This window comes from Megachile rotundata, chromosome 16, assembly GCF_050947335.1.
Source record: "Megachile rotundata isolate GNS110a chromosome 16, iyMegRotu1, whole genome shotgun sequence".
Classification (NCBI taxonomy): Eukaryota; Metazoa; Arthropoda; class Insecta; order Hymenoptera; family Megachilidae; genus Megachile; species Megachile rotundata.
In genome coordinates this window covers 12,052,891-12,078,945 of record NC_134998.1, presented here as the reverse complement: position 1 = coordinate 12,078,945, position 26,055 = coordinate 12,052,891, and the positions used below count along the sequence as shown (strand labels likewise).

Below are 26,055 nucleotides of genomic sequence, written 5' to 3'. Positions count from 1 at the left end.
TTCTACGTTAAATTTTGAAACATTAACGTTCTTTTATAATTGAATATTACACTCGTAAATTTACGCGCGAACAGAACCACTGACGTCATCCGGCGACCAATCTCAGAACTGTCAAAATATTAAATCGCGTTTTTTCACAAAACAAAACATTTTTATGATTTTCTGATGTGTACGAATTGTTCTACGCATTCGATAATGTAGGAAAAAAGTGTTTTAGTGTGCTAAAAGCTGCGGATTTGAAAATGTAAAAAATGGACATAAAAAATGATTAGCCATCTAGCGGTGGAAGGTAGGAACTAATTTTGTAGCGCCATCTCTCCTGCGAACGGGGTGAACTACACACTTTTCAAACAGCAGTTTAATTAGTTCTAGTTTTCTACCACTAGGTGGCAGCACATAAGGCCGAAACCCTGAAGGTAATTAAAATTATTCTAATAATTAAAACTTTGTAATAGTTTGGTCAAGTCAAAATAATTCAAACTTAATTATTTTTATACTCCGGTGTAAATCAATTCATTTCATAGTCAATTAAGCTAAAAAATCAACTATATTAATGGAATTGAACGGAAAAGGATATACACGGCGCCACCTAGCGATAGTTTATGAGAACTAATGAAACTGCAGTTTCAAAAGTGTGTACTTCACCCTGTTCGCCGGAGAGATGGCGCCACCAGTTCAATTTTCATAAAAATGCAATTAACATTGATTTTATTGATTAATATGTCTACTAATATTGATCTAACATTAATATCAATATTAATATAAATATTGGTCTAATATTAAATCGAAAAAGTCATTTTTTAAAATAAAGTTTGAAATTTCCCGTCATTGCGTCATCAATATTTTGATTCAAACTTCAAGTAACCCCAACTTCAAGTTGTTCAGAAGGTTTTGTTAACAAATTAAGGCTCCTCTGCTGAGTACAAAGAAGGCGTTTTTGAACAGAAAAATATAATCTACTGTTGTTGTTCTATTAATATATTTAAATACGTAATGTCGACGAAATCCTCCGTCGATTTGCGAGCTGAGCTCGCTGAACTAGTTAAACGAAAAGCGGAAATAGCTGTGAGTATGAAAGCATCTGTCAGATTGTGTTTTTATTGTTTTTTTTTTATATATTCCTATTTGCATTTGAACAGCATACCTAGGACGATTAATATCATCGTTAACACAAAACTTAGTTACCTTTAACAATTAGTGCTCTTACGAAAGGTCTAGAAAGTCAAATAGTTTGTACCACAGTTTAGAGGTTATGTTAACCTTTCAGATACCTTTAGATCATTCTTTGTATTAATTAAAACTCTTTTTCCATCGACTTTTTGCTATTGTTTATCACATACTCGCATTCTTCTCGTTATAATATGTAGTATAAGAACTGTTTAAATCATTTTAAACTGTTGAAATATAACCCTAGTCCTCTTTCACTTTCAGCTGTGAATATACCAATTAATATCTTTTTGAAAATGTCACAGATATCTGTATTAAGTATTGTTTTTTCAAGAGCGTGGAATAGTATTTTTGTCACTAATGTCTGTATAAAATGTCATGAAATAAAAACTTATACACGTAAAAACTGTTAACTTTTTACCTTATGATGCTATGTATATACAGTTATGTAGAAATTAAAGTCTTGCTAGATATTTTTTTACATGAATATGCACTCATACAAAAATATTTTACTGTTTATTTTTAATTTTGTTGAATGTTGCTTATGATGTTTTATAATTTACCAGGACACTCTTGCAAATTTAGAACGTCAAATATATGCCTTTGAGGGTAGTTATCTGGAGGATACACAATTGTATGGTAACATAATACGTGGATGGGATAGATATTTGGCTAGTAACAAAAATACCAATAGTAAAGCAGACAAACGTAATAGGAAATTTAAAGAAGCAGAAAGACTTTTCTCAAAATCATCTATCACGTCTATGGCAGTAAGTAATCAATTAATTAACTCTGAATTGAACCCAGTTTAATCACACCAATATATCTGTAGAAATATAAAATTCGATTGTATTGTAAACTCTATAAGAACTTGTATTAATTTCATAAATATTAGGATATCTTTTATATCCAAAAGAAGCACAGTTTTAATAAATATAAAATTAAATATTTGCAGGCTGTCAGTGGACTTGTTGAAAATACCCAGGAAAAAAGTAAGGACCTCAATGGATATTCCTGAGATAGTTGATTCTTTAAAAGATAAAAAAGAGAGAATACAATTTATTTTTCATCCTATCATCCTTTCCAACTTTTCTTTTGAACCTCTCCTTAGAAAACAATTCTTTTTATTTGCTAAGTTATCTTGGATTGTGTTTCTTCATCTTCTCAATGTTTCAATCATACTGTCTTCCAAAACATTGTAATAAATATGGAATGTTGTGAAGCACGATCGGATGAATGAACAGATAGATTCAAAGAATTATTCGTTAATATTTTGAGTTCTTTTTTTTCTATATTTAATTTATGAGTAGATTTTAATTTATTTTTTTTGCTTAGTCTATGTTTATGATAATTTATTTCAAATTTTTTAGAAGAAACTTAGTGTAGCACTATAAATGTTGATTTTTCTTTATTTGTTTTCGTTCATGTTTATCTGTTTCTGTATCTAATTATGAATAAATTCAACATCTATTTCTTTTACGAATCTCGAGGTTCCGTGAAAAATTTATTTCTCGATTCAATAATTCTGTCTGCTATGTTGCTTTCTTCTACGTGTATGTCAGTAGTAAGTTTGTAATGTATGCTTTTCTTGTACACATTGAAAATGTAGAAAACATTAGCTTGGCATTGTTACTTTATTTTCTAGATTTATCTTTCCTCTGTATCTGAGCTTGAAATAAATTCATGTTTTCTATATTATTGTGGATGTAACAGAAAAGTTTCTTTTATATTCTCAAACAGTTACTTTTTTTAAGTCGACAGTAAATGTGTTTAAAACAATGATATAATCAGATATAATTACTTCACTCTAAAGGGTTTTACCAGTGACATGTTTTCTTTTTAGTTTGATAAAAATCATATCAACTGATAGTACACATTCATGTGTTTGCTTTTAGGTAGTATTTTTAAATTACAGGAAATTACATGAAAACATAGATCTTGATCGATTAAACTATAGAAAATGTCTAAATCTCTTTATCTGAAGGGAAACTTCCCAGGCAACATAAATGTAATAAGACTGTATACTTGGAAAAAAATATTGTTTTTAACGTTTCTTAATACCTGATAAGCCACTAATCTTTGAGTCTTGATAATCGTTTAATCGATCAAACAACGATCATCTTCACAAAAACGTGAGGCGCTTAAATAACCACTGATCAATCAATCAAACTACAACCGGAAATGTCGAACAGTCGTCGATCAAGGGTCGAGGATCGCGGTTCTCCCATTCTAAACTTGATTCCAGTTGACCGGTACAGCGAGTCGGAGTCACAGATTGGCAACAGTGGTAGCGAAGACAATTGCAGCCTCGTTAATTCTCATGGAACAACCCACAATAGTAGTAGCAGCAATGGTAATAAGGAGTCAAGCGGAAAAAACCATTCTTTATCTGGCCAGTATAATCAGAATGGATCTCTCACATCTTCCACTGAAATTTCTGGACAATTTGCAAATGGACATGCAAGTAATGGCAGCCTCGAGCATGTCTCGTTGAAGGAGAACACTGGAAAAGAACCGTCAAAAAATAAATCTGGGAACAGTGCTAAAAAAAATAGCAACAAAAGATCTAGGAATAGGTAGAATACCCTCAAACTGTTATCATCACTTAACGGGCCATCTGAGCATGATTGAATGAACTTGTTTCTTTATGTCTCACTCGACCTTATCAATGTACAAGATCTCACTGTTTTTTTACCATAAATGCACCGTGAACATTGATTTTCGATGAAAAGGTGAAGAACATTAAAGGCTTTTACGTTAGCAATAGGAATGTTAGGATTATTTAGAAGATAAAGGCTTGAACGATGGAGGATGTTGACCAGTTTACCATCATCGTACAACTATTCTTTTTGGTCTAATATTTAAGAATAAACATGATAAGTTAAGAGGCAATGAATATAGTATTATACGAGACTAATAGTTAGGGATAAAGAATTAAACATTAAGATCTTGCAAATTTATATTAGTCAGTTGAACAATGTCTAATTAGATTTAAAATTAGAATCATATTATTTTTTGTATCTCTTTTCTTTTGTGACAAATACAGAATACGTTGCCAGGGATTAGAATTAGTTTTATACAATTGATCTGTTCAAGTATTATCATGCAGCTTTTAGTTTTAAATTTATGAACTTAGGCAGTACTTTGGATTACTCATTTTATTTCTTTTGTATAAAGTTCTTTGTTCTATCTTAATGTAAAATACAAAGAAAATAGGATACCGAAGTTCATAGTTGTAATAAAGATAGAATAACAATTGCACAAGGAAGTGAAGTTACATGAAGTTTAAACTTTTGTTTTTAATAACGAATAACTAACGTAATCGACTAATACAACGGACGAAATGTTAATTCACTTGTCCTTTCTTAACATACATATTTATTTTTAGCAGTATTATATTTTAATACAGGTTTTTTCTTTGTAATCTTTAATTGTCCATAACTGTAAAATTGAAGTTTTAAAGTAAACCTTATAAAAAATTGAAAAAAATATTTTTTGTATCCACTATATTTAAATAAAATATTGTTAATAAAGAAATCGATCTTTATTTCATGCTTCTCTACATAAGTTAGAACTACTAGTGTTGAACCTCATGAAAAGAGGAAATTGAAATGCGTTGAAAATGGTCATAGAATTAGCGTGTTAGCGTGTTTGCACACGTGTTCCAAATATGTCATCTGTCAACAAAGTGGGCAGTAATAACTGTTTGTATAATATATTGCGCATTTTCACTTTCTCCGCGTTAACAAATCTCTTCACTCTTCACAAAAGGTTCAACAATTCGCATGGAAGAAAAATGGTGGAAACGCTTCACGGAGTAATTGATTTGCCTCTAATGAGGTTCAGGAAGAATCGTAGCCGGTAGAAATCTTTTCACATTAACGTCTTGCCTCGCATTCTTCGGAGGCTCGTTCCTTGTTACGACAGCATTAAAGCCATTATGGTCATCAGCCGTGTAGGTGACTGTTCTAATCGACCCATCTGCCTCGACGACAGAATATTCGCCTTTTACGGTGTCTCCATCCCTTTCTTCCCATGCTGACTTCGAATCCCCCGTGTATCCATCCAGGACACCGTAATTGAACGAGTATCTCGGATATGCCTGCACAGAAATGTACTTTGGTATTCTCACGGTGAATGTTCATGCATTTATGCGTGTAAAGTGTAACAAAATATAAATATTTTTCCACGGTAAATTACCGTAAATTCTGCCTCTTTCTCGCCTTTTGGCTCGGTTGCAACAACAGCCGAGGCCGTTTTAAAAATTGGCGGCGCTATGTACACCAATGATGAAGTCTTCGGCAGTGGCCTATACGAGATCGGAGTGTTGACCTTGACGTAAGTCGGAAGTGCCGGTTCTGCTTTACTTCCGATAGCTTTGAGGGCACAAGCCACCGGTACCGCGGCACCGTTCGCAGAAATTACATCAACCGGCGCACAAGGAAATCTTCTGTGAACAATATTCATAAACCGTATAAAAATATTGTAAATACTAATTACTACCACATTTAATTATGTAGTCTTACTGTTGAAGAACACCAGCGACGATTAGCTTCAAGAAGCAGCACAAAATCACAATCTAGAAGAAACGGAATTTTTATCAGACCGGTAATTCAAGTAGAAAAAGTATATTTTTAAACTTCTTAAGTTTAGGAATATCTAAGAATGGTAAGAATGAATGCCTTCTTTCAATGTTTCTCACACTTCATAATTCATTGTGTTGCAAATTCGATTAATTACGTTTGAAATATTAACGGTAAATTATAAAGAAGGATTCAATGATCTATTGCGCATGCGTGCACCAGATTCTCTTGCGCAATATCTCTTATGGCTCTCCCAAGGAGTGGCAATATACAGAGTGTCCCAAACCGAGTATTATTGCCGCGAAAATTGATACTTTAAGACAAAACAGATACAAAGCATTTTTTTCATGTAATTTTACTTAATTTTCAAGAACAATTTTGCAAATTGGTGGATTAAATTTATACTCTACTCAGTCTACCATAAATTGTTGCTAAAATATAAATAAAAATTTTACTTTATAATTATTTATTAATCTGACAGTAAAATTTTTAAACCAACCTTATCAGTAATGCTTATAGAAAACTGTAACTGCATGATGCGAACACTATATATATCACAATTAATTGAAAATACACTAAAAATACACTTCTTCAATGTCCCTTTTGTAGATCATTTATCGAGATCAATTATATATAAAAAATTACATCTTAACAAGTACTTTAAAATATTTGTTTAAGAAAAGAATTCACTTGTGATTTATGAGCGAACTTTACGTAAATTTTGAAGGGAATCTAACGAAACTTTCACGACGGTCCTGCGAAGAATAGAACATCTGCATCCAGCTCATCCTTATATACGACGCATACAGGGTGATCCTAAGAATCTTTGAGCCATCCTCTATTGGGTAGAATATAGAAGTATCCAAAGTTGATTCTACAACATGGCAACCGAGTATGTCCGATTTTTGCCGAGTCGATTCAAAGTTCACTCTGATGTCTTGTGAACGTGAACGACATAGTTCACCATTTTCTTCAAATGTACAACTCCTAGCTGAAGTCTCTATTGTCTATTTCCTAAAGTCCTAAATAATCTGTGAACATATTACTTGATTAATATAGTCGTTTTGATTAAATCTTGTGTGGTATGATTCAAACTTTTCAGTTACCCGGTATATACGAGAACGTTCACTTACATTTTTTGGGTCCTCCTTGATATATCGGGGGATGCGCAACGTGAAGGCGTGGGAACGTCATCACCTGTGCCGATGTGCCTCAGCTTCTGATACAATAGCGACAAATCACTTGTAATCTAGTATTAATTAGAAAATAAAAAAATTGGAATATTTAATGATGGTATTCGTTGAACAACTTTCTCTGTAACACCTGCGTTAAAACGAACGTGGAGGTCACCTGTGATCGCCATAAAAAATCGATGCATCATAATGAAACATCTGAAAGAAAATTAGATGTCACATTAATGTTACATTAATATAACTATTCATAAAATAAATGTATTACCTTTATGTGAGGCACAATATTTATTATTTTATATCTTCAATCAAGATTTTAATATTTCCTTTTCGCTGAAATAAAGTATGTGTCACGAATAAGCATAAATTATAATCAGAGGAAAATTATGACTAAGAACCACTGTTACAATCTAATATACGTAACCTCTCGAACTCTATTCATTTCTTCTCTTATGCAATGGCTGTTTAAGGAAGAATTCAAGAATTTGCCTCTTTGTATTATGCATTGACTATTGTCTGCAATTATCGTATAATTCAGCGTTTCTCATTGCTCAATTTAAAACTAATAATAAAGGTGATTGTTGTAACTATAAATGTTTTATTAAATATTTCAAGTATTATACGTTAAAATATTTAATAAATATAAAAAACAATGACAATATTTAATTTTCTTATCAGAAGAAAAATTAACAGGAAGTTAATATAGTATTAGTTATTAGTACCCTGTAAAATAAGATGATGGAAAAGGGACTAAAAGTATCAATTTTAAGAAAATTTATTTATTCATTATCATGACTTTCCTCGGCTTTATTTAACAGTTCCGCCTTTTTTCGGCAATCCTCGATCTGTTCTTCCGTTACCGTTGGTTTTAGACCACATTCTATTTCTTCCTTCAAAATGAATGCTAATTTTTCGGCCTTTTCGACATAGAATTTCTTCTGCTCTTCTTTTAATTCAACTTTGAAAGCATCAATTTTCTTCTGAATAATATCATTGCAAAACTCCTCTGTCACCTTCCTCAATGATGTTTTTCTTGTTACTGGTCCAAGTTTCCTGGGAAATAGCAATAACAATATGTTATTGCACCAAGACCTTTATTGTTAATCCATATTAGATAAATATCTTACTGTGGCAGATTTTTATGCACAAGGTTCAGTTGTTCAAGGACCCACTCATATCGTGGATAATCCCAAGAGCGTAAATGCCTAAGGTACTTTGCTCTTTTCTCAATTAATTCTTTGAGGGTTGTTTTAGCTTGTCCATTTCTTGGTTGTTCCTTCACGTAATTTTGAAGATCATGTATTGCACTAGTCATTCCTGCAACTAAGAAAATTTATTTATTCATAAAAATTTGTATGTACTATTTGTAAAATTATAAATAGGACTAATGATATTAATACTTTCACTTGTACACATACTTTTAACTTCTGTAGAACCTCCGTCACAGACGTGTCGCTTTACTAAAGCCATTACTTTGTTGTTCTTTAGCCTATTAGTTTCTTTCTTTCGTTGAAACTCCAAAGTAAACATCTTTTTCACTATATCATCTGCACTATATCAATGATCAAATAATGCATAATAAACTACTCTCTCCTTAACTAACATACATATATTTCCTAACTTTTACAGTAAGTTTACTTTACGGTAGTTCTACTTACTCTTGTAATTCTTTTGATTTCTCAAAACGCAATTTAAATTCATTGGGTTTTGCAGTTATATCTAATCCTAAATCTCCACTTTGTTTAGGATCTGAGAAAGGAACTTTTTTTGGACGTTCCCATTTAAGTTTGTAATTCTCTACAACAGTTGTGGAATTGCATTTTACATAACCTCCAAGCATGTAAACATTCTTTATTGCTGCACCGAATGATCTACAACTAATTGCTAAACTCATTTTAGCTGACGAATATTGAAATCAATACAAAATTCGAAACAATTGCAGTGTCAATTGTTAGAAACGTTACAATAACTGTTACAATTATTAGCAGTGTAACCTGCCCTCATAAAAAAAGCGCTGGTGCAGAAGCAGGAAGCATATGATGTTAAATTCAAATTCCATGGCGCCAAATACAAACTGAATGTTTTGAATCAGATATCATGTCTTTATAATAATAAAGTTGGAGCAAGTATGGAGTATCGGCATTTGTCAAAAATATATGTTTATTTTTTTATTTATATTGATCTACAGTTTTGAAATTCTATTAAATATTTATACAGCGTTAGATTAACGAAACATAACATTTAAATTCAGTCTGTAATAAATTTCTATACTATGAGGTATAAACAATAAAAATTATATTAATAGGAAATTGTTTTTATGTATCAATTCTGCCTACAATTTCGAACCACTGTCGCAGAGCGTCGCTTAACACAACGGGCAAAGAGTCTAAATCCCGGAGAATAATATAAAACGGAAATGGGAAATTATCCATGTAGGAACGTATGCCTAATAGTTTTCCATTTTCAAAAATTGGCATCCTTATATCAAGTATTGAATCCTGAAAGAAAAATTGATACTTAGAAAATTTATAATACATATTTTCTAACATATTTTCAAGGTAGTTACCTTATTGAGAGGATTGTCGACTATTATAAAAACAAGAAAAATGTTCAATAATTTGCTTTTCCTCACAGCTGCAGTTACTTTTTCTATCCCTTCCGAAAATATTCCTCTACCATCTGATAAGATGGCTACTAACTTTGCGTTATCAGAACTACTCTGAGATGTGAACATCTTTATTGTAAAGTCAAGTAACTGACCAATCATTGTCTTCTTTTGTTCAAATTTCATTTGCTGAATTAATCTGTAACATAAATTCAAATTAAGTCTCTTCAGTACACAACAAAATACTAACACTAATTGAAAGCAAAAATTCCAATTTGCTTGCCTGGCACCACTTTCTTCGGTAAAGTTTTCCCCGAAAGGATGTAGAATATTGACTTGTTCTCCAAAATTAATAACAGCAAGCTGACCAACCTCTAAATAAGTCATAGCCTTGCCAATTAACGAGAGGGACTCAAATGCTAATTCCTTTGAATGATTATCAGCCATACTACTAGAATCATCTATTGCCAACACTATTTGGTAATCTCTTTTTGATGGTTTGGTACGTCTCAGCCAAATTTTGTCTTTACGGAACTCACTGGCAATATATGGAATTACTTTCCTCATATTTATACGTCTGCCAGTTCTATAATCACCCTTCAACCTAGAGGTTAATGTTGGTTCCAGCACTAGCCGTAACTTTTCTGACAGTTCTCTTGCAGCTGATTCAGTCAACGCACTTATTGAACTCCAGGCATTTGCTGCTTCTATGGAAGATGGTTCTCGAGACCACTGTCCAAGCATACTTTCAATCTCAGACCTCTTTTGTGCTATGTTATCCATTGAGACATCATAAATCTCTGTTTCTGGCAGTTTTGTGTGAATGGTTGACTCGTTTCCTCGCAGAACACGAGTTGTTTCTACTACTTCACCTTCAACTTCACCTCCCACTTCCATTTGTTCCACATCATCTGTTTTTTCTCCTCTAACATTTGTAGATTTGTCTTTCTTGCTTTCAGGTACCTTTTGAGCATGTTCCTTATTCGTTACTTCATCTTGATCTTCTGTTATTGGGTCTTCGTGCATTTTAATATCATCATCTTCTAGTTTGTCATCAGGATCCTTTTCGTCTTCGAAGTTTGATGCCTGTTTTTTAACCTGGTCTTCAGTTGCAGCATCAAATACGTAATCGTCAAACTTCTCTGTGTTCTTAATATGTTCGTAGACTTCACTTTCACCACCAACCTCGTTACTCTCTTTTTCTTCGCTGTTATCTACTTCTTGACGCGTTGGTGCAGTTTTCATTTTCTTCATGGAAGGTTGAAGTTCATCAAGCAAGCTACGATTTTCATCACTTTGACCGGGTTTTCTTCGCTTCTGAATAGGTTTCGTAGACTTGTCTTCACCCGAAATGGGTGCATTCTCTTCCTGTTTGGACCCAGAATGCCCCTCACGCTTTTCCGTTTGTGACTGACCAGTTCCTTTATCTTTTTTGTCATCTGTAATATTATCTGTAGAGCTTTCCATCTCTTTTTCGTTTGACTGACTTTCTACTGCATCTCTAGAACCGTCCTTCCTTGATTCAACTTCTTGCGAAGCATCAACTTCTTTGCTACCTGCATCAACACTTGCTCGAGCTTTGTCTTCTTCTATTTCTTTTTCTTCCTCCATATTCTGTTCCTCTACATCATCTTTTTTATCTTCTTCAATGTTCGTATCTTCTTTATCTCTTCTTTTGTCAGGATCCATGTTTGGATCTTCTTCCATTTCATCGTCTTCACTAGCAGAGTCTTGTTGCTCGCCTTCGCCCTGATCTTCTTCTTTTTCAGGTTCCTCTTCTTTGTCTTCGGGCACTTTCGATTCCTTCATCTCATCGATGTCGAACGGATTCTCTTCATTTTCAGGATTATCTTCCTTCATGTCTTCATCCAAATTTATATCTTCTGGGAGATCAAAAGGTTCTGGCTCGATTTCTGGTTGCTGTTTTCCATGATAAGGATCTATCTGATCGTCGTTCACATCAGGTTCTTCGAATTCGTTAATGTCCTTCTTTTCTTCTTCTTTTCTTTGATCATTGCTCTCTCCTTCTTGGTCCTCGCTCTCATTCTTGTTCTCGTCATCCTTTGCACCTAGTTCTTCTTGTCCAGTTTTCTCACCAGTTCCTTTCTCTTCTTTATTTTGTTCATTCTGATCGTCGTTTTCTTCCTCCTCTTCTTCATCTTTCCAAATTTCTTCATCTAGCTTCTCTGCATTTTCATCAGTGTCACCCATTTCTTTATCAAGGTCCTCTTCTTCGTCCTTCTGTTCATCTTCCTCGTCTTGGTCCATATTTTGTAAATGGCTCTCAAAGTTTTCTGACATTTCAATGCCTTTTTCTTCTTCTTTCATGTCTTTTTTGTCATCGTCTTTTTCTTCTTCGTTTGGACCTCTTGCTTCTTCTAATTGATCCTCTGTTTCTATTTTGTCTGAAACATCTTTCTGACCTTCTCCTTCAGCCAGACCCATTCCACCTTCAACTGTACTACCTTCTTCATTGTCCTCAGAGGCCTCTGTCATTTCTGGTTGGCAGAAACCATTTGCTGCCAAATCCAAGAAGACGTTCAGTTGAAGATAAAGGAATTTACAGGTGAGACGGAAAGATGCCACCTGTTCATGCAAGTAGTAATGAAGGAACAAGATATATTGCTCCAGAAGGGGTAAATGTTGCAAAAGTAACCTAAAAAAAAATAATAAATTTAGAACAAAATATTGAGAAAATATAATTTAAGATATCAATTAAAATTTACCTTATGCACTTATTTGCAGACTTAGCATCACATTCAAAAATAATTTGTAACAATTCCCCAAATAACCTAGATACTGTTTTCAGTCGCAAATTTGAAATATTCTTTTTTAGTGATTCTATTAACTTCTCAGTCATAACATTTTCTTCAAAATCTTCTTCAACTTTTTCTGGATCTACAGTTTCTTCGCTTGATGTCTGCATATCTTGAAGCTTCTTTTGAATGACAAGAAGCATTTGTGTAATTAAGGTATCACATTTCTTCTCATATTCCTCCACATTTCCAGATTCATCCTCTTCAATTACTGTACACGTTGATTTAAATAAGTTATTACTCTCATCAATTTTATCTATTAAGAAGTTCAAATTTTCAGCAATAGGATGATCAGCTGTGAAGGTAATTGCAACATCAACTAATTTCTTCTTAATTTCTGTGATTTTCTGATAACTTGCTTGGAGGAAATTCACGTGTCTTTGATGATACAAGAAAATCTGACCTGACTTCTCAATCTTTCTTGAAATCATAATCCATGAGTGCAACTCTCTTGTCATATTTTTTATCAAGTCTAAAGACGTCTGCATCATAGCAACTGAATTTCTAGAAACATTGCTCTCTCTCAGAACAGGTACCATGGTTTCATTTAAATCAAGAAGATTCTCATCTGCGAGGGACTCTGTTGGACAACTTTCCAAAAATATGAGAATCTGTTTTACAGATATTTGTAATGTTTCCAACAATTCTTGGAAGTTGATCATGGCAGCCTGCAAGCCTTTTTGTTTTGGAATATTCATTTCTTCTGACATATTCTTGTCTGTTACCTTTAAAATTTCTACCAGCTGTGAGAAATCAGTGATTCCTGCAGCTTTAGCAGTTTCCAAAATCCTTTTAATTTCACCAAAATCTAAAATTCCTACAGACTTTGCAAATTCAAGAACCTCTTTTACCTCCATTAAATTTTCAACCGATTCTTCTGTTGTTTTTAGACTTTCTAAAAATACAGAGATATCTGAGATCTTTGTGTTTCTTACAAATTCCAACACTTGTACAATTTTTACAGAATCAGTTACTTTGGCAAGCTTGAAAGATGCTGTAACATTTGAGATGCTTTTAACATCTCTCTTCTTTGAGTCCTCCATCATCTGCATTAGGTTTGATATTTGAATTCTGAGTGGAAGAAAATGCTCAAAGAAGTTGGCAATTGTTTCCTTCTGTCGATGAGCTAACAAAGCAAGATGAACTGAAAGTCCACGACAACGTTCAGCGTTTTGCATTCCAAGGTCGCTTTTCCCTGAATTCAAGATACCATCCAGGAAATTCAATTTGATCAATGATTCATAATAATACTTATCACAGCTGGACCACTGTTCAAGCAGTCCTTTCTCAATGTTTTCTCCCCTGCTTCCTTTAATCAATCTGAATTTCTCAATTTCTTTCAAATCCACAGGAGTAACAGCAAAATTGTTGATTTCACTTTTTCTGTTTTTCCAAGTCAGAACCCCAATTCTGTAAGAAATCCCTAGTCGACTCAACGTTTTGAAATAATTTGCCAGTAACATCTTCTTCTGCTGGAGCATGCTCTTCAACTGCGACTGCTGTTTGCCTTTACTCAAGGTCTTATCTACTTCCAAGTTTCTTAACCTCTTGCTTTCTTCCACCGAGTCTTCAATGAAAGACTCAATGTCTTTTCGAATTTCTGAATAGTTGCTCTTCACAATGATGTTCTCACAAAACTGAGAAGCCTTACGAGTTAGCTTTTCAAACTTCTTCAACTTCTTGGCTTCAAGGTCAACTAAGAACTCAGATGGACCAAGCTCTCTTCTTGTACTTGGCTCTGTTTCTGTTTTAGTTTTTAAGGTCAAATAAGATGCAACATTTTCTCGCAGACATTTTTGAAGTTCCTTCACAAACTTGTGCAAGGTCCTCCGTGACTTCTCTGCGGTGTTCTTTACAGACCAATAGCTTATGTCGTTCCATCTGGTGATTTTGATGGTGTCTTTTAACTTTTTAGCAATGGGTTCCTTAAGTAGTTTAATCTTGTTCTGAACATCATTCAGGAACTGGCTGTAGTAGAAGTAAACGTTCCAGAAAATTGAAGACAGTTCCTTCTGCCTCTCAGTCTTTTTGAAGTAGGAGACGTGGCAATAAAAGAGATAGACCAATTGAAGTCTTGTTTCAAACTCTATCAAAGGTGATTCTGTTAGAAAACGTCCCAAATTCTCTATGACTTTCTCCTTTGAAATATTATCAGCTGATTCTTCTGCTGGTTCTTCAACCATTGTTTCTTCAGTATCTGTAAGATACTGATCAACTAAATCAAACAAGAAGAACCACCATTTTGAAGCCTCTGTCTTTAACTGATCCTCAAGGACTTCCAAAGAATCTTTCCACCTTGAAATCTCAAGTTTCCTCCAATGCAGAATTTTCTCCCCAAAAAGTTCAATGAATTCTGATAAGCTAACACTGGAATGAGCATTCTCTTCCCACTGTTGTATCTTTGTCAGCAGTAACTCGGTGCCAACTAAGTATCTGGATAAGGAAGAGTCGATAGAGAAGCTAAATATTCTGTCCACGATCAATTTGATTGAAATTAATATAGGATTTTCAGGCCACTCTTGTAACAGTTCATTGATTCTCTTCAAAAGTTTATCAAACAACACTTGAGATTCTTCAACCTCTCTAATATTTGGATCTCTATAAAAATCATATACTTTATTGTCTTTTCTGTTATCAAAGCCTGATTTCTGTGAAATTAATACATTTAAGCTGCATATCAATTTTGATGATTGATCCTCTGAACATGTCTTCACTGTAGAACCCAGAGTTTCAAATCTTTGGGCTAATGGTTCAATGAAATTTGGTTCCAAACTTTCTGATTTCTTGAGATCTTTTACTGGAACTTTATTTGAATTTCTCAAGATGTTCCAATGTATCTCTTGAATTCTTCTGGCATCTCTTGTAGATATCAGCTCAGTGAATGACTCCTCATTCTGCATAATTTGTGGGATTCTCTGGAGCTCTGGGAACTCTTGATACCCTGGGAACATTTCAGCCAGCTCCAGGAAGTCTTGTTGGAATCCTGGGAACATTCTCTTATAATCCAATTCATCCTCTTCTTTAGAGTCAAATTTTGTCTTGAAGAGGCTCTGTTTTTCTTTCATTTCTTCTTCTCTGCGCTTCTCCTGCTCCTTCCAGAGGACTCTGAACTTGAAGAAGATCTTGTACAACTCGTCCCAGAACGATTCCACACGATCCACAGCAATCAGAGATAAATTTTCTAGCTCCTTTAGCGCTATGTTAGCCATCTTGAATCTGTCTTTTGGAACGGATTCTGACTTTGACTGTTCAGTGAGGATGAAAATCAGCTTTTCAGAAGAGCAAAGCTTTACCAAGTTTACATAGTTCTGCTGGCAAATGTTGGCAACAGGGAAACGCAGCAAATTGTAACAAATATCACTGTTAGAAGTTTGAGGCTGCATGATTGATAGCTCGTGGATCAGAATTGATATTCCATGATGCAAATTTGAAATTGCAGAGATCATAGGTGAAACTAGATCAGGGAAACCGTTCAGGAAATTCTTCTCCAACTTTCCAACGAACCTTTCCAACGATTTCTTCCAGATCATTGCCTCGTGCAGCTTTTCTTGACTTTGGCTGATGCACTCTTTTCTGTTTGATTTCTCAGCCATGCTGTTTAAGAGTTGTACGTGTTTGAAGATCGATTCAAAGGAGGCAATGTTCCTCGAGAAATGTTCAATGTCTTCCCTCAAATTTTGGAAACTCAACGTTGGTCTCACTGCTTGGAAATCTTCAAAACTTTTCATCTCATTGGACGACTGTTCTAAACGATTGATTCTTGATTGCTTTCTTTCCTTCGATAAACTGATTCCTAGGATACTGCACTGTAGACTTTCGATGGACATCAAAAGTTCGAGGTCGGAAATATTTTCTCGGATGTACTTTGATTTTAGTGCTACTTTCTGAACTGGATCAATGGATCCCAGATCGTGGAAGAGGAAGATTTGTAAATGACCAAGTATCAACCAACCTTTGGCTCTTTCTATAACATTATTGCTACTTTGCAAATTTTCTTTTATTTCTAACAATAATTTCATTGGTTCAAAGAAACGTTTCTTCAGATCATTTTGATCTTCTTCGTTTAAGGTTAATGCAAAAGCATTTGTTACTTTGTTGATGGCAGATGTGTAATAATTTATGTAAAATTCTAGTAGAACCGAGTCATTTATGGATATTTTGAATTCATCTGAATTTAACACTAAAGAATTTTTCCATAATAGAGTTTGAATAATTGTCAGGAGCCTCTTTTGGTTCTTGTGGTTTCCAAAGTTGATTGCCTCCCTCCGGTGTACAGAACTTGTCAGGAATAATTGACAGATCAAGTTGCAAAGCGTTGACTTGTCAACAAAATTTGGCTGAAAGAAAATAACATATTTAGTTTTGATAAAATATAAATAACTCAAGGATCTTAGAATTATGCAACAAAGAAAGATGAAATGGAGTAGAATGGATAAGGTTATGTTAACAGAAGAAATGATAAAACGAGTTATAGAATTACAAATAATACCTCAAAAATGTTCAAACTGTCTTCCTCATTTGCTTCCCTCTGATAGTACCAATGTAAAAGCACATCTGAATTCTTTACAGCAAAAGACTGTTCAGAAAATTCTTCAATGGAAGAAAATAATTTAGGAAACAAAGAGAGTCTTTGCTTAGGCAAAGTTTCATCAGAATTCAAAGCTTTTATTAAACCAATAAGATGTATTGGTATCGTTGGAATTGCTGCAAACTTTTGGAAAATATTTTCCTCATAAATTCTTCCCAAATTTTCATTAGCATGACTAATTTGTTGGTTAAGTTCTTCGCAAAGTTTCCTCTGGAAACGATACGTGAAAAGTAAAAAGAAAAATTCATAAATGGGCCAGATCTCAATTTCTGTTGAACTGTCCTTCATCCGAATATCATTTTCATCAATTTCTTTGAGCTCTATGATTCTTCCAGCAACTTCATCGACTTCTAGCAATGCTTCAGCCTTTTCAGTTTTATCGTTTTTGAAATTCTTGACACAAATGTTAATTAAGTCTTCTCGAGCAGTTAAATTTTCTTCCAGTGCTATGGACACGATTTTCAATCGCGTTTTTGAGATATCTACCAGGTTTTCTTCGGTGACTTCCAGTTTCTTCAAAACCGATCGCAATTTTTCGTGAAAAGTCATCGAATCTTCAGAAAAATGTGGCGATGGAAGCAATAGAAGTTTCTTAATTTTCCTTCGAATTTTCCCAAACTTATCCACATCGACTACCACGTTCAAAAATTTCTTCGAAAAGTCTGTTATTTCTTTTTCCACGTTCGGTTCGCAGACTTTTGTATCGAGAAGCGCAAAGAGTTTGTTGAAAAACTTTGTGAGCCACTTGTAGTGGACCTTCAATGACGAAGAGATTTCTCGTAGATCAAAAAATGTACCTTTTGACTTGTTAATTAATTCGATCTTTCCTAAATTACAAAATCTTTTATACCATTTCAAATCTTCGCGCAATTTAATGTACAGTTTATCATCTATCGATAAGTTACCGACGTGAAGCACTGTGTTAATAATCTTTGCAGATTGTTCGATCAGTTCCATGAATTTTAGAATTAGTGGCTCGTTCTTTAGGTTTGATGACAGTTTTCCTGAAAAAAGGAAATTGAGTTAGGTACTTTTGAAGGAATTATTAAATGAAAGTTATAGATATATTTATGGAGAAGTTACAGAGAAGAAAAGACATAGGAAGGTCCTCCATTTTAGGACTGTTGAATTTTTGAATTGTGTTTTAATTTGGGACACTGGGAGTTAACAATTTTTGGAATTGTGAGATGTGGGGTCTTTATTATTTTCCTTTATAATTTCCCTCAACTGTAGAGAGGCTGTTATTCAAAACAGTACAAAAGAAGAGAAGCAATATACTGAAGAGGTTAGTTTATGTTAATTCACCGTTAGATGGCAGCAACTAGCTGGCTAGATATTATTTTCACAAACATAATTAATAACTTTGCTTCAACTGTACTATTGAATATGCAAATATAAAAGAAAACAATTCCACATATACTGTAAATTTGTTTAAACTCACCTGAACAAACAGCAGAAGAGTATTCCTTCAAACACATAATATTCTTCTTCTTCTGAGAATCTCCATTGCTCTGGCAGTTAAAGACAATTGATTGAAAGTACAACGCAATAGCTAAATTGTTTAACAAAGTCATCGGTTCAGTCAGACTTAATGGAATATCTGAATTCTTTTCAAATAAGGACTTCAGAGATTCAACTTCTTTGTTCAGCCATTCATTCAACTGTCCAAACTGAGTCAATTGATTATCTGAGAAGATATTTGTACTCCACATGTGCCTGATAGGTAAATCTTCCAAAGAGGTTTGTTCATAGAAATCTAGTAGAAGACTTTGGAGAAATGCAGTGGTGTTTGTGATGGGAGGTTGATTGAAGAGGTCCTGCAGATCGATGCTTGAATTGTTTCTGAAAAAGAAGAAATTGGGAATTAGTAAATAGTGGACTTGGAGATGTGGGGGTTTGAAAATATTCTAACTTCTAAACATACTTAAATTTCTCCACAGCAGTCCTCAGAAGAAATCCCTGTTGCCTGACCATCGCCAATCCCGCATTTCTCCTCACATCACATATCCTCAAAGTCAACGCATCCAAATCACAAAAGCAAGTCTCCTCCACCACACAATTCTCAGCTAAAATTTCATCGATTCTCCTCAAAGCTTCCTTCCTCGACCTCGAATCCAGCGTCCCACAGATTTCGCGATAAGAGTTTCTTAATGAATCCTCGAAAGCGAATCCTTTGGCAACCTGTTGACTGGTGAACGACGCAACTTGCACCATCTCGTTCAATTTGTACTGCTTATCGTACAAGCTTTCATGGATCTTGAAGAGCAGCTTTTGATGGTGCACTTTCCTTATGCCGCAATTATTCAGTAACGACGTTACGTCCAATGGATTACAAAGGAGGACATCTTGTGGTGTGGGTATACTTATCTCGACGCCCCTGTTGCGCATAGCTCTGAAACAGCGTCACAAGGGAAAATATAATAGAACATTATGACTTTTCTTATTATAATAGCCTCTTCTCTTAATGCTAAAGATAGAAATGTAGGACAAGTATTGAAGATGGTCATATAATGGTTGTGGAAGTTTTCTTCTTTGACGTGGTATTTTATGTGGTTTACAAGTGGTAGGTGAAGGGTACTTTAAACGGTAATATATATGGAGGTAATATAAGGAGAGATATGGGGAGGAAGCTTGTGAATTTAGGGATTTGAGGATTTATGGATTTGGGGACATGGAGATTTGGGGATTTATGGATTTGGAGACATAGAGATTTAGGGATTTATGGATTTGGAGACATAGAGATTTAGGGATTTATGGATTAGGAGACATGGAGATTTGGGGATTTATGGATTTGGTGACATGGAGATTTGGGGATTTATGGATTTGGGGGAAGTGGATATCAGTATTTAGGGAATTAGGAAAATAGGGATTTGGGAAAGTGGATATAGGGATTTAGGGAATTGGGAATATAGGGATTTGGAGACATGGAGATTTGGGGATTTATGGATTTGGGAACATGGAGATTTGGGGATTTATGGATTTGGAGACATGGAGATTTGGGGATTTATGGATTTGGGAACATGGAGATTTGGGAATTTATGGATTTGGGGACATGGAGATTTGGGGATTTATGGATTTGGGAACATGGAGATTTGGGGATTTATGGATTAGGAGACATGGAGATTTGGGGATTTATGGATTTGGTGACATGGAGATTTGGGGATTTATGGATTTGGGGGAAGTGGATATCAGTATTTAGGGAATTAGGAAAATAGGGATTTGGGAAAGTGAATATAGGGATTTAGAGAATTGGGAATATAGGGATTTGGAGACATGGGGATTTGGGGATTTATGGATTTGGTGACATGGAGATTTGGGGATTTATGGATTTGGGGGAAGTGGATATCAGTATTTAGGGAATTAGGAAAATAGGGATTTGGGAAAGTGAATATAGGGATTTAGAGAATTGGGAATATAGGGATTTGGAGACATGGGGATTTGGGGATTTATGGATTTGGGAACATGGAGATTTGGGGATTTATGGATTTGGGAACATGGAGATTTGGGGATTTATGGATTTGGGAACATGGAGATTTGGGGATTTATGGATTTGGAGACATGGAGATTTGGGGATTTATGGATTTGGGAACATGGAGATTTGGGGATTTATGCATTTGGGGGACATGGATATGGGTATTTAGGGAATTAGAAATATAGGGATTTGGGAAAGTGGATATAGGTATCTAAGGAATTTTCAATATAGGAACTTTCAAATATAAAAATGTAAAAACTTGAAGATTTAAGGAGTTTATACTTTGAGTACTCATGGACATTGAAAATTTGCTAACTTAGAAGCCTAGGGATTTTTTTATTTATAAACAAGGAACTCAAGGATTATGGACAATTTATAAATTAAAAAATCCTCTATCTCTAAATATTTCTACAATGATAAAAGATCATTCCTAGTTCCTTAGAAGTACTCGTCGAAATTGGCAATATAACGAGAGGCCATCTGCCCTACATGGTATAGAAATTCAATAAACCCCGTTAATAGTAACGTCGGCAATTATGGTCGCGCAATTTTCCTACATAACGACGCAAGCTCCTGAATAATTACGACTGCATGTCCAGCATAGTAATGTATTCGTTTTATCGACGAAACTTTTCATACTCCAACAGAATATGTGAAAGCGTAATGACCATTATATAATCCTCATTTCCCTTGTTTAGAAGCATTTAATGGTCCTTCAATTCCTCATTCAATAAATTTTACGGACCTCTTAAGTTTCATCATAAAACCTAAATTACATAACAAAATAAATGACATCAAAATTATATAACAATACATAAAAACATACGGCAATCAAACCAATAAATAAAATATACAAACTACAATAAAAGAAGATCATACTTAGCTTCAAGATCAACAAAGTGTCTCGCCAAATCTATAAACTGTCTCATCAAATTTATTCAAAACATACTGCGATAAGTAACTTAAATATTTTGCATTCACAAATAAATTTCAATAAAATAGTAGCTCAATGAATTAGGAAATTTTCGTGAATCACGAAAGGCAAGAAGTTTGCAAGCAGTTTTGAAAGTTTGTATAAGTTATGTGTAAAACAGCAGCGCAAGTATGATCAAGCTTGTAGCAGATAATTAGGTGACCCGCTTTCGGTCGGAACACCATGTACATTCATTACCTTGAGATCTCGCCGTAACGGGGGTCCATAATGAGGAACAGTCGGAAATTTCTGTGTGCTCTGACAGTGAACACATTTCCTTGCTCATCGACACCCTTCTCGCCGATCGTTAGAGCCCCGTTCGGTTCCAGGAGTCCATTTAATCGATCCAAAATTGCCGGACTGCAAAGATTCACATGGTCCAGTAACAACCATGTGCCATTCTGCAGACACTGCAAACAATAAAACGCCGTTACTTTCCTTCGATGCGTTGGCACGAATCGCGTTTCGTGATATTCGATTTTACGATGATATGTGGAAAAAGATAGGTGGCTTCGAATTGGGTAAAAGTCAGACAGGTGTGAAAATTGGGGCGAGTGGCGAATTTTGGTAATTAGTGCGTTCATGATTATTGATTCGAAGATGTGTCAGGTGATATATTGTTGGGATTTTTAGTTTGGGGATTTGTGGATTTGGGGACTTTAGGGTTTGGGGATTTAGGGATTTGGGGATTTAGGGAGTTGGGGGTTTAGGGATTTGGGGATTTAGGGATTTGGGGATTTAGGGAGTTGGGGGTTTAGGGATTTGGGGATTTTAGGGTTTGGGGATTGAGGGATTTGGGGGTTTAGGGAGTTGGGGGTTTAGGGATTTGGGGATTTTAGGGTTTGGGGATTTCAGGATTTGGGGGTTTAGGGATTTGGGTATTTAGGGATTTGGGGACTTTAGGATTTGGGGATTTAGGGATTTGGGGATTTGGGGATTTAGAGATTTAGGGATTTAGGGAATTGTGAATTTGGGAATTTGTGGATTTAGGGATTTGAGGATTTGGAAATTTGTGAATTAGGGAATTTAGAAATTAGGGGATTTAGGGATTTGGGATATAGGGATTTTGGAATGTAAGAATTTAGGGATTTTGAGGAAATCCATAAATCCCAATATCCACTTCCCCCAAATCCTCAAATCCCTAAATTCTAACATCTCCAAATCCCTAAATCCCCATATCCACATCCCCCAAATCCACAAATCCCTAAATTCCCATATTTCCAAATCTCCACATCCCAACTCTCTAAATCCCCAAATCCTCAAATCCCTAAATTCTAACATCCCCAAATCCCTAAATCCCCATATCCACATCTTCCAAATCCACAAATCCCTAAATTCCCATATTTCCAAATCCCTACATCCCAACTCTCTAAATCCCCAAATCCACTTCCCCCAAATCCTCAAATCCCTAAATTCTAACATCTCCAAATCCCTAAATCCCCATATCCACAAATCCCTAAATTCCCACATTTCCAAATCTCCACATCGCAAATCCCTAGAACCCCCATACCCATTTCCCCCAAATCCTCAAATCCCTAAATTCTAACATCTCCAAATCCCTAAATCCCCACATCCACATCCCCCAAATCCACAAATCCCCAAATTCCCACATCCCAACTCCCTAGAACCCCCATACCCATTTCCCCCAAATTCCTACATTCTCCCACTTCCAAATCTCCACATCCCAAATCCCTAAATCCCCATATCAATATCCCCCACCATATTTATATATCATCCATTTCGCCTATTTGGTTCAGTTACAAAGTATGTGTACCAGTTTCCGCTCAGTCGGTTCGGTATGCATTGCTATACCCGCAACTGCGGTTACCTTCAGATCAGATTTGTGGCAGGTTTATGGGTTAAAATATACGCAAATTCTATGTTTAAACGGTTCATATCCTCGGTTAGGTTCCCGGTTAATTTTAAGTTCCATCTGAAATATCCGATCGAAAATTTATGTTTTATCGGTTGGTCTGATATTCCGATAGAAATATCAATTGGTTACATTTGGAATTTTGAGCTGGTGGAAGGTTTATGTAAAATTTGGAGGAACTTAATAATTTAGGGGAGGAATTAAATTCGTAGAGGTAACTGGAATCGTTGGTATAATTATCCGTAGTATTATTACTGGTATTACTTTGCTACTTTTACTGCTGTTACTAAATGTCTTCTATCGCCGCCATTACGTTTCTAGCGTTATACGTCACTTAACGTTATTTCTACATAATCTAGATAATATTTCTAGATTGTCACTTCTAAATTAATAAATTTATTTGAAGAAAATCTTGTAGAAAATCTATGAAATGTAACACGTTGGAAATGTAATTGCAACACAAATGTTCTAAATGTTATAGAAAAGTGTTCTTACAACGCGAATCCTCGGAATGATTAATGTCTATTACGGAATAAAAGCGAGATATGGTAGAAAATGGCGTAATTAATTTCCATGGCGTTGAAAATGGAAAAAGAACACTTACCTTCACCAGCACGCTGTTAACCCACTCGAATTTTCCACCGGCGTTCAGGCATTTGTCCTTTTCCACGGCGATCGATAGATCGGTCAGTTTTTTCTCGATTTCCTGCAGTTCCAATTCGCAGGGTGTCCCCAACGCTTTCATGGTTGACACCAGTTTCGATAATTCCTGGGTTTTACGGAGGAACAGCTTCGTCTCCGTCGACATGGTTGTTTCTGTCCCTTTCTCGCTGCCTGGCGTCGAATAAAATATACGCGGATCAGGAAATAGAATAACAAAGGGTGAGGGGAACAAATCGATTGTCGCTTGTAAATTTATTCGCTTAGGTAAACAAGAAAATGTGTGGTCGAATGAGCTTTACCGGTATAAATGATTCTGCAAACACTTTGCTTCTGCAAATTTAACTTCTGTGATTTATTTGTTGGGTGTAACTAATTTGAAATATTAAAATGTACACATGTACAATTTTATCTTGTAAAATATACAAGATAAATGTACGTGTTCTATTCTACCTATGATTCGCTGTATCACCTATTTAACTCCTTAACAATTTTTTAGACAGTCAAAGCTGGATAATTATTGTTGCAACGTCCTATGGGATCACTTGATCAGGCTCTCGGCTCATCAGATGTGACCTAACAATCGCCACCTAGCATCGAATTTCACTCCACAAGTTTCCATATATCGCTCAGAATTAGCTGAGCCATGAAACAGTGCGATATTATGTGCATTCATCTATTTTAATATGGATCACATTTTCTGATGATGGACCACATGTCAGGATCACATCTGATTATAGTCCACATGTCAGAATCACATCTGATGATAGTCCACATGTCCTCATATTTCTTGTCTGTCTTAACCTTTTAACCTATTTTACTGTCTACCTATAATTCTCTGTATCATTTACCTATTTAACCCCTTAACAATTTTTTAGACAGTCACAGCTGGATAATTATTGCCACGACGTTAGGGCAACTAAAGAGAATTAAAATGTTAAGCACATTTTCCCTTCGGCGATCCTTGATTGTACAGATTATTAGAATTGAAGCAAAACTGAAATGCAGGGAAAATACGAGTCTGATCACGTACGACTGTAGTGTGCGTCACGAGTGCGTCACGATATTGCAAGGGGTTCTAATATACAACTGTTCTATCTGACACTACTATTTCACTGTACCCTCTATTCCGCTATTCCTCGACAAAAAATTCATCTATTCTGGTTTATCAAAACTTGAGCAACCTTACTGAAAAATTTGACTGGAACTCCTTGTATGATTTGTCGGGTCAGAACTAACTAATAAGAGGAACAGTACATTAGAGGAACAGTATGTTTTCAGTACAAGGGGGCAAAATAATATTGACATTAATAACAATAGCATTGTCGATAATTATAAACAAAATAATGTTGACGTTAAACATTTATCACTGAATTTTAATAAGAAACAAAATAACTCCAAAGTTCATTAAACATCCATTACCAAATACAAAGGCAGACAAAATAGACGTTCATTAAACCCCGAATATTAAATATTAATCAAACAAAATTTCTCTTAAATAACATTTACCAAATTACCTGACCTACATGTACAACACACCGAATGAATCTAGACGAGATAATAGTATCGTAAATAAATCCGTCTGGGATATAAAAGGAATCCAAGGAAAGAATACCCGTGGACAAGTGTCGAACATTCTCCAAAAGACTATGGTAATGGGCCACTTGATCCAAATTCTCTCTCTGTAGTCTCTTTCTCAAGATTCCAATCAACAGTGTCTCGGTACGCTCCAGTAATTCTTCAAAGTGTCGATCGTAATCCGTCTGTAACAGAAAGAGTCGTACTGTGGTTTAGATTTCTCACAATCGGGATTCTCACAAGAGTTTTTGTAATAAATCAGTAACCGTGCAATTTCATTGTTAGTGTATGTGTAGTTATATATATTTTTATTATTAAAAATTGAGATTGTTGGTATTTATTTGTATCCACTTTTCTCAAATCTATGAATTTCCAAATTTTCATATCTTTAAATTTTTATAGTGCCAATTTTCTAGATTTCTATGTCCACTTTTGCCAATTCCACAAATCCTTAAATTCTTATATTTCCAAATTCCCTGAATACCTATATCCACTTTCACCAATTCCACAAATCCCTAAATTTTCACATTCCCAAATTCCTGAAATACCT

At 35.0% G+C, this 26,055-nt stretch overlaps 4 protein-coding genes across 10 annotated transcripts in view; 1 reads left to right on the top strand and 3 right to left on the bottom strand.

The window, feature by feature from the left end:
• The first annotated feature begins 836 nt into the window (after positions 1-836).
• On the top strand, positions 837-7,038 carry Eaf6 (chromatin modification-related protein EAF6/MEAF6). 7 transcript variants are annotated; one of them, XR_013040774.1, is made up of 5 exons: positions 837-1,065; positions 1,734-1,937; positions 2,123-2,159; positions 3,413-5,775; positions 6,853-7,038. XR_013040774.1 is itself a non-coding variant. In XM_003701222.3 (4 exons), the coding sequence occupies exons 1-4, from the start codon at positions 994-996 to the stop codon at positions 3,745-3,747; spliced, it is 648 nt and encodes a 215-aa protein (XP_003701270.1). In that variant the 5' UTR covers positions 837-993; the 3' UTR covers positions 3,748-7,038. The 7 variants fall into 7 exon arrangements, 1 of the variants encoding a protein (XP_003701270.1); XR_013040770.1 differs by having other exon boundaries at positions 6,478-7,038; XR_013040773.1 differs by having other exon boundaries at positions 3,413-5,835.
• On the bottom strand, positions 4,690-6,385 carry LOC100877275 (uncharacterized). Its single transcript, XM_012280149.2, has 4 exons — positions 6,250-6,385; positions 5,694-5,746; positions 5,368-5,617; positions 4,690-5,269 (listed from the first exon to the last, which is right to left on the bottom strand). Exons 1-4 carry the CDS (start codon positions 6,283-6,285, stop codon positions 5,000-5,002), a joined length of 609 nt encoding a protein of 202 aa, XP_012135539.1. The 5' UTR covers positions 6,286-6,385; the 3' UTR covers positions 4,690-4,999.
• A 661-nt stretch (positions 7,039-7,699) lies between the features above and the next one.
• On the bottom strand, positions 7,700-8,971 carry bonsai (28S ribosomal protein S15, mitochondrial). Its single transcript, XM_003701136.3, has 4 exons — positions 8,599-8,971; positions 8,359-8,492; positions 8,068-8,263; positions 7,700-7,993 (listed from the first exon to the last, which is right to left on the bottom strand). Exons 1-4 carry the CDS (start codon positions 8,832-8,834, stop codon positions 7,720-7,722), a joined length of 840 nt encoding a protein of 279 aa, XP_003701184.1. The 5' UTR covers positions 8,835-8,971; the 3' UTR covers positions 7,700-7,719.
• A 111-nt stretch (positions 8,972-9,082) lies between these two features.
• Positions 9,083-26,055, bottom strand: part of LOC100877050 (midasin) — a 69,900-nt gene continuing 52,927 nt past the window's right edge. The window contains exons 11-20 of the mRNA XM_012280148.2: positions 25,543-25,690; positions 23,872-24,101; positions 21,593-21,804; positions 18,874-19,341; positions 18,391-18,791; positions 16,851-17,953; positions 12,272-16,698; positions 9,829-12,201; positions 9,507-9,744; positions 9,083-9,438 (exon numbers count right to left, since the gene is read on the bottom strand). Coding sequence (XP_012135538.2) covers positions 9,256-9,438; positions 9,507-9,744; positions 9,829-12,201; positions 12,272-16,698; positions 16,851-17,953; positions 18,391-18,791; positions 18,874-19,341; positions 21,593-21,804; positions 23,872-24,101; positions 25,543-25,690 — 9,783 coding nt within the window. The 3' untranslated portion in view covers positions 9,083-9,255. The remainder of the gene's footprint in view (positions 9,439-9,506; positions 9,745-9,828; positions 12,202-12,271; positions 16,699-16,850; positions 17,954-18,390; positions 18,792-18,873; positions 19,342-21,592; positions 21,805-23,871; positions 24,102-25,542; positions 25,691-26,055) is intronic.

Excerpts from the sequence above, each read along its gene's own strand:
- Eaf6 (XM_003701222.3), top strand. The coding sequence starts at position 994 with ATGTCGACGAAATCCTCCGTCGATTTGCGAGCTGAGCTCGCTGAACTA. Across the intron at positions 1,938-2,122 it reads CATCTATCACGTCTATGGCA|GCTGTCAGTGGACTTGTTGA; the intron begins GTAAGTAATCAA and ends AAATATTTGCAG. Across the intron at positions 2,160-3,412 it reads TGAAAATACCCAGGAAAAAA|TTGACCGGTACAGCGAGTCG; the intron begins GTAAGGACCTCA and ends ACTTGATTCCAG.
- LOC100877275 (XM_012280149.2), bottom strand. The coding sequence starts at position 6,285 with ATGCAGTTACAGTTTTCTATAAGCATTACTGATAAG. Across the intron at positions 5,747-6,249 it reads CTATAAGCATTACTGATAAG|ATTGTGATTTTGTGCTGCTT; the intron begins GTTGGTTTAAAA and ends CGTTTCTTCTAG. Across the intron at positions 5,270-5,367 it reads AGAAAGAGGCAGAATTTACG|GCATATCCGAGATACTCGTT; the intron begins GTAATTTACCGT and ends ATTTCTGTGCAG.
- bonsai (XM_003701136.3), bottom strand. The coding sequence starts at position 8,834 with ATGAGTTTAGCAATTAGTTGTAGATCATTCGGTGCAGCAATAAAGAAT. Across the intron at positions 8,493-8,598 it reads AAATCAAAAGAATTACAAGA|TGCAGATGATATAGTGAAAA; the intron begins GTAAGTAGAACT and ends TCATTGATATAG. Across the intron at positions 7,994-8,067 it reads GTGCATAAAAATCTGCCACA|GAAACTTGGACCAGTAACAA; the intron begins GTAAGATATTTA and ends GCTATTTCCCAG.